The sequence below is a fragment of the Leuciscus leuciscus genome, assembly GCF_965113295.1.
Source record: "Leuciscus leuciscus genome assembly, chromosome: 1".
Taxonomy (NCBI): Eukaryota; Metazoa; Chordata; class Actinopteri; order Cypriniformes; family Leuciscidae; genus Leuciscus; species Leuciscus leuciscus.
In genome coordinates, this window is record NC_138725.1 from 75,431,046 (window position 1) to 75,443,786 (window position 12,741).

At 38.5% G+C, this 12,741-nt stretch overlaps 1 protein-coding gene and 1 long non-coding RNA gene across 17 annotated transcripts in view; one reads left to right on the forward strand and one right to left on the reverse strand.

The window, feature by feature from the left end:
- Positions 1-12,741, forward strand: part of LOC309509795 (uncharacterized protein) — a 100,239-nt gene that overhangs the window by 40,516 nt on the left and 46,982 nt on the right. The window contains exon 7 of one of the 16 annotated variants that reach the window (XM_082184690.1): positions 1-762. This exon is cut by the window's left edge and continues 138 nt beyond it. The exons of the other annotated variants lie outside the window; for them this stretch is intronic. Within the exon in view, the coding sequence (XP_082040816.1) occupies positions 1-413 (413 nt within the window). The 3' untranslated portion in view covers positions 414-762. Of the gene's footprint in view, positions 763-12,741 lie in introns of those variants that run through there. 16 annotated transcript variants of the gene reach the window in all.
- Positions 694-12,741, reverse strand: part of LOC309512910 — a 60,679-nt gene continuing 48,631 nt past the window's right edge. Inside the window, exon 2 of the long non-coding RNA XR_014211213.1 lies at positions 694-1,099. This is a non-coding gene — a long non-coding RNA (uncharacterized lncRNA). The remainder of the gene's footprint in view (positions 1,100-12,741) is intronic.

Here is a 12,741-nt window from a genome sequence, read left to right on the forward strand (position 1 = left end):
TTCTGTGTGGAGAGAGTCTGACTGGACGCTGTTACTGGGAGGCTGAATGCAGTGGATATTATCCTGAAATATCAGTGTCATATAAAGGAATCCAGAGGAAAGGAGAGAGTGACTGTGGGTTTGGATGTAATCAGAAGTCCTGGAGTCTGAGACGCTCTAATCACACACTCTATGTCCTTCACAATTATAACTACACTGCTGTTTCTGCTGGTTCAGGATCCTGTAAGAGAGCAGGAGTGTTTGTGGACGTGTCGGCCGGCACTCTGTCCTTCTACAGCGTCTCTGACACACACACACTCACACACTTACACACATTCACACACACATTCACTGAACCCCTCTATGCTGGATTTAGACTTTATAAGGTTAACTCTTCAGTGTCTCTGTGTCACATTAAACAACAAACACACTGACTGACACACACACACACACACTAAATTGACATTTCTCCAGTTGTGTAACTGATTGTGTGTGTTACTGCATTATCACCGTTATTGATATTCACACACTTTATTTTTGCACAATGTGTTATTAAAATCCTTCAGATGATCTGATTAAAACTGCTGGATCTCAAAGGATTATTATAATCAATAATGTGAGATGAATAACACATCATCTATATAATCATAGAGATTACTGTAAAATGAACATTAATCTACTGTCACCTCCAGTATTTCACTGTTAATTCACATGTTTTATTACAGTTTAATCATGTTATTGTAGTTTATGGTCAATAAACGCTTGTTCCTGTTTCAGTCTGAACATGTTTCTTCAGTTGTTGATCTTTGACTGTTATTTTCATTCATGATAAACGTTTGTCACCCTGAGTTTCACTGTTTTTACACGTTTGCTTTTTAATGTCCAGTTTTGACTGAATCACTTTATGAATCTTCATCAAAAGAGAGTTTGGACTGAATCTAATACAGAAGAACTGTTGAACAGGAAAGTAAATGAGTCTGGGACAAATAAAGTCAAAAAACACTTTATTTCAATGTGTAATTATATATTTAAGTACTGAGTAATATTAAGTACATGTACGTACTATAGGGTTAGGGTTCATTTATAGTTATTACTACAGTAAATACATGTAACAATGACACTGTAAAATAGTGTTAAAAAAAAAACGTATACATTTTTTATAAATGTACGCAATATTCGTGTTTGTTTCGTATGGTTTTAGAAAACTTTTGTATTATTTTCTACAAGTTTTAAAACGAATGTGGTTTATGTAAAAAATATAGTACATTTTGGGCCCTATCTTGCACCCAGCGCAAGTGACTTTGTACACCGACGCATGTATCATTCCTTTCCCTCCACAGACTTTTCCCTCCACAGAAGCACGTCGGTAAGTTAGGAAATACACTTGCGCTCCCGGGGGCGGTTCAGCGCAAAGAGGAGGCGTGTTCCGGCGCAAACGTTCCCTCATGCTATTTTGCAGGTTTAGAAAACAATTGCGCCACTAACCAGGAAAAAATAGTTTAAAGTCAGTGGCGCGTTGCGCATGTTATTCATATGCTATTTTAAGGGCGCATGCTTGGCCATAATCAATGTGGCGTGTGCACAACGCGCATACACTTTGATTCTCTCATCTACACAGAAGCAGCAGTTTTCATTTTTGCAAATCATACATTATTACGATAGATAGATAGATAGATAGATAGATAGATAGATAGATAGATAGATAGATAGATAGATAGATAGATAGATAGATAGACAATTTATTATAAAAGCATACATCTAGCTTACACATTTACCCAAATTATCATACGCCTGTTTAACCGAAGTTAATTTGGGTGGGTTTCTCCATTTCAATGTAACTTCTCTCTTTTACGGCCGTGACGAGAACGTCGGTCTCCTCGGCTGTGAACCGCTCCTGGCGCGCGCCTGGCAAATCCGCCGTTACAATAGCAATCCGCTTTAGAACAAGTGCGCCTGCTCTTAAAGGGAATGTGAGATGTCGCTCTGATTGGTTTATTTCACGTTACGCCCAAACCACACCTATGAATAATGAAGCTACTTCAGACCAACCCATTTTAGATTTGCGCCTGGCGCAAGAGTCATTTATCCCGCCGGGAAAATAGCAACAGCGCCGAGACCCGCCCACAAAGTTACTTGCGCTTTGCGCTTTGACACTTGCGTTTCAGATCGTTAAAATAGGGCCCTTAGTCCTTAAACACCTTTATATGTGAGACTACATCTTAATTATGTTAAAAAATATTGCAATTATAATTTTAAATCAGAATTAAAAAAAATGCTCTGTTTATTTTTTCCCTCATTGAAACAACATGAATATATGATGAATCTCTCTCTCTCTCTCTCTCTCTCTCTCTCTCAATTTTTTTGTATTTATTGTGTTGAAATGACCATTAAAGCTGCATTTGCCATAAAAGTGTTTTAAATCAAAATGCATGGTAAAAGTATACAAGTATATATTATATCTATATTAATAAAGATTAGTTCCAGTCCTTGGTTCTGATTTCAGAGTAACACTGACAGACAGTGACTGGTTCAATCACTACGATTCAAAATGTCAATTATTAGCTTTATTTCACATGTACAAAGTTTCATCAAATGAATGGTTGTTGTTGTTTTCAATGGAAAGAGTTTCTCATTTCCCCAGATTAGTGTGTCAACATGCCCCATTACAAGATCAGTGTGTATTGTTAATAATGCGCTGTTTTCCCCTGTGCAATAACAGTGAAGATGAGAGTGATTTGTGTGGAGAAATGAAGCAGATGTTGACTGGAGTAAAGTGTGAGTTCTGCTCTCGGTCTCATATCTGGTGTCGTCAGACCTCAGGTGTGAATAAAGCTGAAATGAAGGAAATACTCAGCTGATGTTTGTCTCTCTACTGGAATCACACACACATCTAGTTTAGCAGAAGGAAAATCTAATGCAAGTGTTGCTGGAGGAGAAAGAGGACAATCACTGTTTTGACTAGTTGTCTGTGAACAACTCAATATTCTTATTGCTCTTTGATGTCTGAATGTTAATATTAGTTTTGTGGGTTCTTCTAAATTGCTAAATAATAGTTGAACAGAAAATTTGTTTAATACATTATTTATTATGCCCATGTATATTGTAAAACCATTTGAAGTTATTCTGTTAACTTTAATCCCTAATCTAACTCCTAATACTAACCCTAAACTCCTAAACCTAATCACACCTCACAGTCATTAGCAGTTTAGTCAGATTCATTGATTAAAACGGGAGATTTATAGATCAGTGGTGTGACACAGTGAACTAACTGGCTTCAGAGATTATGAATGAAGCGATCGTTGCTTGATTTAACAGTCATTACATATTTAGGTTGCAACTGGATCTGTCTCTGAAAACACACACACACACACACACACACACTTACTTTTTCCATCTGAGATTTATTGAAATCACTACCTATTCCGAATGTGAATGCAGTTCCACGTTTTCCTGCAGGACAAAAATAAATAAAACATTACTAAATAAAAAATAAAATCAAGATGTGCAGTCAATAAAAAAATGTGTAAAAATGTTAACGCATCTCATAGCCGCTTTATCAAAAAAAAAAAAAAAAAAATAGCTCTTTGACTGACCATGATTCATTCAAAACTGGAACAAATTAAACCCAATAAAATCAATCATGTAAAACCAACTAGAACCAATGGTGTTCATTTAACTTGAATGAATGGTTTTCAGTTTACTTGAATTAAGTTATTCTACATTTAATGCTTCTTGTTTAGTCTATACGTCCATTACACATTGGATGCCATTTGGTCAGGTTAATACAACTGTGTAAGAATTTTCTTTTTCTTCAGTGACTCAGAAAAGACAACAGAAACGGCATACAGTATAAAATTCCTTTACTGGGGGGAAGAAAAAGTTAACAAAAGGTGTCATATATTCTACAGTTGCAAACGCACTGTAATTGATAGCTATGGGATCTTCTGCATTCTGAAGCTTAAAGAACATTAGTAAAGGCAGAACACAACATGGATATAGGACATATTTCAGTAAACAGGAACTAGAGAGCTTATTCCTCCACTCATATTCATGACATAGTATATTCTACCTGGAACATTCATGAAAAAAGTGCAAAAGACAAGTGAAAGACAAAATGTTTTTTTTTTTTTTTTTTTTTTATTCAGTTAATATTACATTTAATACAACTTAGCCAAAGGCAGATGCACACAATATTTGTAAAGGCAGCACAGACCATGGATACAAGAACTTTTAAACTTTGAAAACCTTTCACATGTTAAAACATTATTTGCAGCACATTCAAAGCTTAAAGTGCACAATTCAATTTACATCACCATTCTTAAAAGAAGCCACAAAAACGAGCATATACCGGCTGATGCATACAATAGAAGAAAGCAATAAATGTAGGTTACTCAAGAACACTTCTCTGTGAAAATGATGACTGAGCTTGCTTCAGTTTCCATGTTTTCCCATTACATTGCCAGTATTTGCAACTTCTCTGCAAAACTTCATGGAGACGCCGGCAAAAACAATGAATAATACTGATCAGAAAACAATGCATAAGCAAAACATGTCCCTCGTCTCTCTGATATTTGTTTGTGTGGCTCTTAGGTGTAACAGTAACACCCCATCCCAGATCACAAACATCAGTCCTTTAAAACAGTGAATCTGTAGAAAGCTTTGCCTTGAGTGCTTGAACCTTATGAGAAAGTTTGTGACCATCCAGTCCAAGGAAAACTTTCTGGACGACTTCAAAGGTATGTCGAAGCTCCTTGGGATAGCTCAGATTTAGGATATATATTAGTCCAATTAGCAATGCAACAGCATTACCTACATTACCAAGGTCTTCAAATACTGTAACGCCTTCCAGAATCACTCCAATATCAGCAGGCGGATCAGTGACATCACAGCATTCACTCCTGATCACGGAAATCCCTAGGACCGTTTCTTCAAATTCATTCTGAGCACATGCAAAATCTGCATCTGCATTAGATTTTGCTGTATTTGGCCGAGCAGTGGTTTGGGTGGCTGGCCAATTATATTTCTCCAATACATAAAATAAGTAAGCTTGACCAGAGTTCTTGTGGGGAGAAGAATTTATTGAAGGTTTGTAGTGTTGCAGTCCTTCAGCAGCGATGTTAGCGTGTCCCCTTCAACAATCTTAACCCAAAGTGCTGTCTGTGAGACAGAGCTTTATACATGAAGACAAATGGGCTACAAACAATAGAAAACTGTTAGGGCCTCCCACAGGAGATCATCTACCCTGCAATCTACTGTGAGCAATGCTGTTTCTTTGTCATTCACACCCATCAGTTTCTATGGGCCGTACACCTGTATGAGCCATTTGGTTCACACCTTTACAGACACAGATAGAGTTGATTAGATCTGAGTCACAGTGACAATGTAAATGCATCTGTTAACTGAAAATACACATAATCTTACAACATCCTATAAACAACAACAAAATACATTGTTATACACCATCCATATTTTATATTAAAAAAAAAATTCAGGCAACTATACCATGTACTCCTTGATGAGCTTTTCAGGATCCTCATTTAGGTAGACAGACAAGGCTTTGAGGAGACACTCCCTCTTGACGTCAGCTAAGTCACACTGAGGACGAGAACAAGATGACACTTTTCAGCATGCACACAAGTACATTTTCAAGTTACTAACATACGTTACTTTGCATATTTCAACACTGTCATCTACATCTATATCATATTTCATCTATAATCATTCCTTCTGGTTAAAACCAACTTTGAATTTAATGATTTCTTCAGCAAGTCTGTCCAAAATTCCTGATTTGAGCTTGGGATCTGGATTCAGCAAAGAGTATGTTTAATTTAATTTAAATTACATTTAAAGGACATTTATAGTGCTGAGAGCGGTTATCACACCTGTGAGACTGGCACAAGCAGTTTCCTGATCTTTCGTCCCAGAACTCCCACTCGCTGGGAAAAGATTAAGAGTGTACTCATCAAGAGAGTGAGAGAGAGTGTACTCATCAAGAGAGTGAGAGAGAGTGTACTCATCAAGTTTTTGGAAGAATTTTGAAATCAAGGGCACAGTTGTAAGACATGCAAATTCAGCACAGACCTAAAACACAAAAAGGAGATGAAGTCACAGTTTTACAGTACATATACAATTCCAGTTGCTGTGCTCAATGTGCAAACAGAGCCTAAATTAACCTTCACCAAGCGCTAAATTAGAGTAAGAATTGGTGTTGGTGAGAAATGTGAGAATACCACTTAAAAGCATTCAGCTGGAGTTACCTCATTTTCTTGAAACATCTGTTCTTCAAGTCAGTAATGAGTGGAGATCCTTGGATTACTTCTTGTTTCCTGAATGCAAAGGTACGGTCCATTAACCGCTGTAATATTTGCTTGTTGTTTTTCTGTTTGACCTCAGTGAGAATGGAGACTCTGACAGTCTCAAGATTGTCAACAGTTTCACCAGGAGGATATGATGGACAGAAGTTGACTTCAGCCTTGCTGAACTTTCTTTACTCAGAATGCCGGGATTGTGATGCCCTTGGGTTTGTTCTTCATTGAATTAATGGTCACTTCAGAACAACCGAAATTCCGCAACTTTGTTCGGCAATTTGCCATTTTGTATTTAAGACTGGTCTTCCAGCCGCTACAGCCTGTTACGGATCCCGGTTCTTTGAGGCATGGGTGCTGTCTTATAAGAGCTTCAGCCACTTCATTGAACTCTGAATCCGACAGATAAACTTTGAATTTAATGATTTCTTCAGCGGAAGTCCCTCCAAAATTCCTGATTTGAGCTTGAGATCTGGATTCAGCAAAGAGCCATTTGTTCTGTGAGGTACATTGCCTTGTCCCAGGCTAATTTCTGCATCGTAAGAAAAACGGGGCACAACAAAAGTGGTTGGCTAGGAAGACTTGGCATTTGAGGCTGACCCCAGAGATGAACTACACAATGCTTCAAGGGAGAGAGTAGGCGATAGTTCAGAGGATAATCTCACGGACGACGTAGAAGACTGTATGACTGTGTCACATAATGAGGGCGATGCCGATAATGCTGAAGATTCAGACAGTTTGATCACCTTGAGGATGCTCTTGTTCTGTACATCAGTTGTAGATGTCAGGTTTATAAATTCATTAAAGTCAGGGTCCATAAATTGAAGTTTAATTTCTTCCATCAAATCACACTGTGTCTTGATTTCTTCAATAAGTTCTTCCGGAGAACAAGGGACACCATGCTGAAGTGTCACTTTCTGAGCATTGTTCTCTCCCAGGATTATCCGCAAGATGACATGGGAGGTCATTTTCACTTTGACAATACTATTGGAAGAAGAAAAAGAAAACAAACATTTGTTAAAGCTGTCATAAGTACACAAGTTTTATTCAAAACAAAAAACAAAGACCAAAAGAGCACCTGTTACACATGAATTTGTCTTTTTAATGACACCAAACGAAGACAGCCAACCTTGTAGTCAGCCAGTGGGTAGTCATCAGCCAATTCACAGAGTTCAAGAAAGAAAATCTCTTGTGCGGGAGAAGTAGTGAGTTCAAAAGCCCTAAAGTGTTCCCTATACCATCCACACAGACCTTTAGTTACAAAACACAACCTCTTCTGAACAATGCACAACTGAATAATCTCTGCAAAATCAGGGAGCCCGTCTAGAGAGCAGCAAACAAGAATCAAACCATTTCTGTAACAGAAGCCATTACTGGTGACACTTGTGGCAATCTGGACAATTTCAGTCTCTGGGAACTTGTTTTTGATGGCCTGCATTATTTCTGTTCTTAAGACAGTCAGAGGAACTGATGAAACACGAGATACATCTAGTGGAGATTTTTCAAGACTGTCAGACTTCAAACAGTGGGAAATCATGAACTGGTGCTTTGTTGCTAGTGTAAGGGGGACATTCTTAAAACAATTGGTGTGCCGAGCCACTTGCTTGAAAAAGCTGTGCTTGGCTTCGAAGCGCATGGTCCAAAGATGCACAAGTGGACCAAATGACTTGATAAGTGCAGGATAATGTTCCAGGAAGAGGCGTTTAGGTATTAACCTCACACCAGGGAAAACTTCCTGGAACGTCTGTGTGTGTTCTGACATCTTGCAAACAAGGTATGCAATTGACTCATCAGTGTGAACATTGTTTTTAATGCCGTACTACAGGTACAATAAATGAGAGTAGGGGTAATATAATCAGTCAGTACAAATTAAAATCTACAAGTTTGACTTTTGTAATATTTGTACCTGTATACTTTGCTGGGTGTATTCAAAGACACCAGGCTCGATGTCGACAGAAATAGTATTAAAAGAACGTGTGATGTTCCAGCTCAAGATGAAGACGTCCATCCAGCATCAGATCTATTAGGGGAGGGGGAACGAACAGAACTGAGCAAAACCATGTGAGAACAGCGGAATCGACCTAAACAGTGCACACAATGTATTAATGTCTTGTTACTTGTTTAAGACACTCAACATACACAGAATAAACATTGTTTTTAATGCCGTACTACAGGTACAATAAATGAGAATAGGGGTAATAAAATCAGTCAGTATTAAAAAAAAAAAATCTACAAGTTTGACTTTAGTCAAATTAGCTGGGTGAGACACGACGTGTATTCAAAGACACGGCTCAATTCATTAAACAAACTGCAGGCATCTACATAAATGGTATTCAAAAAAGGGTGATAATTCTCCTCGAGATAAAGGCCGTCAATAACTAAATAACTAATTAAAAAAAACTAATTAAAAGCAATAGCCTATAACAAATGCATCTACTAATGCAAACTTTCAAACACTTTTAAAGGCGACGTACATGGAGACGACGTATGTATCAGGTGATGTACTAGTTCAGACATTCTTAGTACATGTACTATTTTTATACATTTTGATACACGCCGCCGTCACGTCGCCGCCGGTTAAATGTGCATTGTGTAATATTAAGGAGGATCTGTTGACAGAAGTGCAATATCATATACATATGTTTTCAGTGGTGTATAAAGACCTTACATAATGAACCGTTATGTTTTTATTACCTTAGAATGAGCCGTTTCTATCTACACACACCGCGGGTTTCCTTACATTGAAATGCGCCAACATGTTTCTACAGGAGCCCTAAACGGAAAAACTCATTTCGTCACTATGTTGTTCTTCGTGCAAAGAAGCCATAGCTAAAGTCAGCGAATAAAACACTGACACAATGATGAACAAGTAACAATATTATTTGCAATAACATATCGTTTTACTGAATAATTAAGTAAACATAATTTCTTAATTCATCTTTGCAAAGAAACCTCATTGCTGAACTGGCTACTCTCTGCTGTCTCAGACGACGACATCTCCTGTCGGCCACCGTAACTTCTGTTGGGTGCAATACACAACCTCACCACTAGATGCTGCTAAAATCTACACACTGCACCTTAAATGTAACTACTGTGCACGACGTCGCCGGTCTGCCGTCTGAAGCCTCTATCAATCCCATTCAAAAATGTTCACAGACTGACGGCGACGGAAGGGTGGACGGCTCCTTCTCCTTCTCCAGGATAGCCTTGGGCTGGATCCCAAATGGCTCACTCCGGCCTTGTGGACCTCCTTCGAGTTCACACTTGGTGACATCAGGGAGTGCAGACCTAAGGGGCGCTGGCCTCGAGTCCACAAGCGCAAATTGTGATTCTCATTATACACAAATCTTTGAAACAGTAACAATAACATAAACTTTCAGAACTTGACACAGCAACGAGCCCAGTTACTATGAGAATCAAAATCAATCAATACCTGTAATAACATAAACCTACAAACTGAAATAAATACTAAAACACAAAAACTGAGATGAATTACTGTATTACTCAGGTGGTCCACTAATTGATCTAATATTGAAAGCATCTGGTCCATCTGCCGTTCTGCTCTTAGAGACTGCTGTTCCTCCTTTGCTCTGCTTCCATCTGACGGCGGTCTTGCTTGGCTACTATTTCTCTGATAACTTCAAGGGAGGTTTCCTCACTACGCCTCTTTCTATTTGAGGGTTTTTTCTCCATCCCTGCACTTGGCCTTGTGGACGGTGTAGGAATCCCCTCTGGTGTTGTAGATCCACAGGTATGATCAGCCTCTGAAGGCCCTGCTTTCCCAGTGTCCTCCATTTCTGCTGGTCCTGGCTCAGGAAAGGTGGGGAAAGGCTCCAGTAAATCAGCATCAACAGCACCAGAGGGACCAGCCTTGCATTCTGTCGGGGTGCTGATCTGGGAACTGTGACCAGATGAAAAGGTGTCCACTGGCAGCACATTCGGCCTCATGCATAGCTTCAGAAAATGGCCATGATGCTTCAGTTAACTCTCCTTCATCTGTTCCAGATCCTTCTTAGGCAGGCACAAATCCTATAATAGTATTAATCAGTTTTCTTAACAAACAAATGCATTAATATGCAAAAACATATTAACAAACAAATGCATTAATCATTATACTTTTTTACACTTTATTTCACATTAAATTGATTCCTGTTACAAAGTAGTGTTTGTAGTGTACTGAAAATACCTTGTTTTTCCTTTGAGGTTTTCCCACTTTTTTCTGGTTTGTTGAGGAGTGAGAATGACTTGCAGTCCCATTGCTTTAATAATCTCTCTAACAGACAGATTACAATAATGGGTACGCAGTGATTTATTTCTTACAACTGCATATTTGCTAATTACAGAACACAGACTTACTCAAACCCTTGAGCCGAGGTGTTCCTCACGCCTGTAAAGGCCAAATCTCTCTCAACACGTAGCCGAATAAACTGCAGTGTCCTCTCATCGCCCCTTTATCAGATAAAGACAAACACATGGCATGTAGCATCAAGAACAATTCCCCACACAGGCTATATCCACCTTAGTGGAGGACTATTACCTTTTATAGTTGTGTATTTGCATGGTTTTTATGCCACAAAGATACTTATATTTTTGTACACGTTTATGCATATTTACTTGTACATTTACTAACTGAAATGAAGAATAATTTATATAAAACTACAATAAATTGTCAGGAGTGTATAAAACCTCAAATTACGGTAACCCGATAGAGATTCTTGAACATAACAAAATTCCTTGCATTAAATGGTATTATAATAAAATAATGGACTATAATTGAATAATGAAATCATACCTAAATAATGGGAAATGGTATTGCCTTAATTACCCACTATAAGAGTATTCAGTTTCAGGCTGTAGTCCAACATATATGTTTAAATGTGTTCATTATCAATTGTGCTATTGGTCAAAATCATGTCTGGGGGATTTATGATGATAATCTCTGTAATTATATCTTAACAAAACGTACTCCTAAAAATCTTCTTCTCTGCCATGCCACCGAAAGTCAAACAGCCACGAAACTCCTGCCCTCATTTATCTGATTGGGCGTTCGCAATGATTGCTGGGTAGGTTACTCGTGTGGAGGGCGCGAAAGTGCGTGCTTGGCCAAAGTCTGCATCGAGGGCACAAAGGCGGCGCTCGCGAGCACACTTCTGAGCACTGAAATGCCGAATGGGACACCCTACGGACTCGTACACTTGGCGAGCAATTTAAGGCTCAATTTAAGGCCACGAGACCGCGAGTCCACATGAAGTGTGCCGTTTGGGATCCAGCCTTGGTAGTGGCACATTTCACCCCTCATAGCCTAGGCCTACTGTTAAATGCCGAGCGCGCCTCTCCTCGGGTCGCTGTTCTGAAATATTCGGTGTCTGAGATTTTCTGTCTCCATGGGCAGAGCTCAGGCGCGGAGTTTGCGGGGGGGCAGGGGGAGCATTGCCCCCCCTGGTGAAACGGGTAATTGCATTTAAAAAAAAAAAAAATTGCATTTAAAAAAAAAAAGAGATATTATAAATATTTTAAATAACACAAAACAACTAAATGGTGGTAGGTAATCTGATTTCATATAGGCCTACTGCTTTAGTAAAAAAATAAAAAATAAAAAATTCGGGGCTCTGGGTCATGTGACTTCACATCGAAAGCGACATTACGGCTCACCCCTATGCTCTCACCTGAGACCATTATCGACGCATATGCAGGACGCAAAAAACGAAAATTACTGTTGCACTAGTCTGGACAATGTCTAGGTCTGTAAGTTTTATTTCTCTGCCAAATAACTGCTTAAGCTGGAGAAACTCAACACACTGCTTTCAATATGCTGTTCAATATGTTTCAAAAGTGGAGAGTATTGTGTTCATTTTTCCCTCTCAAAATGTTTTAAATGTTTCATGAAGTACAACAAAATGCGAAATATAACTTGTTTTTTAATCACTCTCATTGCCACAATGTGTTTTGAAAAAAGGAAAGAAAAACCTTAAAAATCTTTTCGTTTTGGTTGAAGATAATATTTTAACAGTGCAAAAGTGGTCCACATTTCATTGATCCTAATTGTGTCCGAACGAAGATGCGATGCGAAGTCCAGTAGTGACGTTCTACCTGTTTACAAATATGATTGTATTGTTGGACTGTTTTTTCTTGGGTTAAAAATAAATGTGTTTATTTAGCATGTTTGTTTTGTCCATACAGTATGTGCGAGTTCCCCAATTGATAGGCCATGCAGGACCCTATGGAAGCTTGTTTCGCCACAAAATAAAACATTTTAAAAGATAATTGCTACTTTTTATCTCAAAATTGCGACATCTCGCAATTCTGACTTTATTTCTCAGAGATATAAAGTCAGAATTGCGTGAAATAAAGTCGCAATTGCGTGTTATAAAGTCAGAATTCTGACTTTTTTTTCTCGCAATTGCGACTATCACGCAATTCTGACTTTATAACACGCAATTCTGACTTTATAACACGC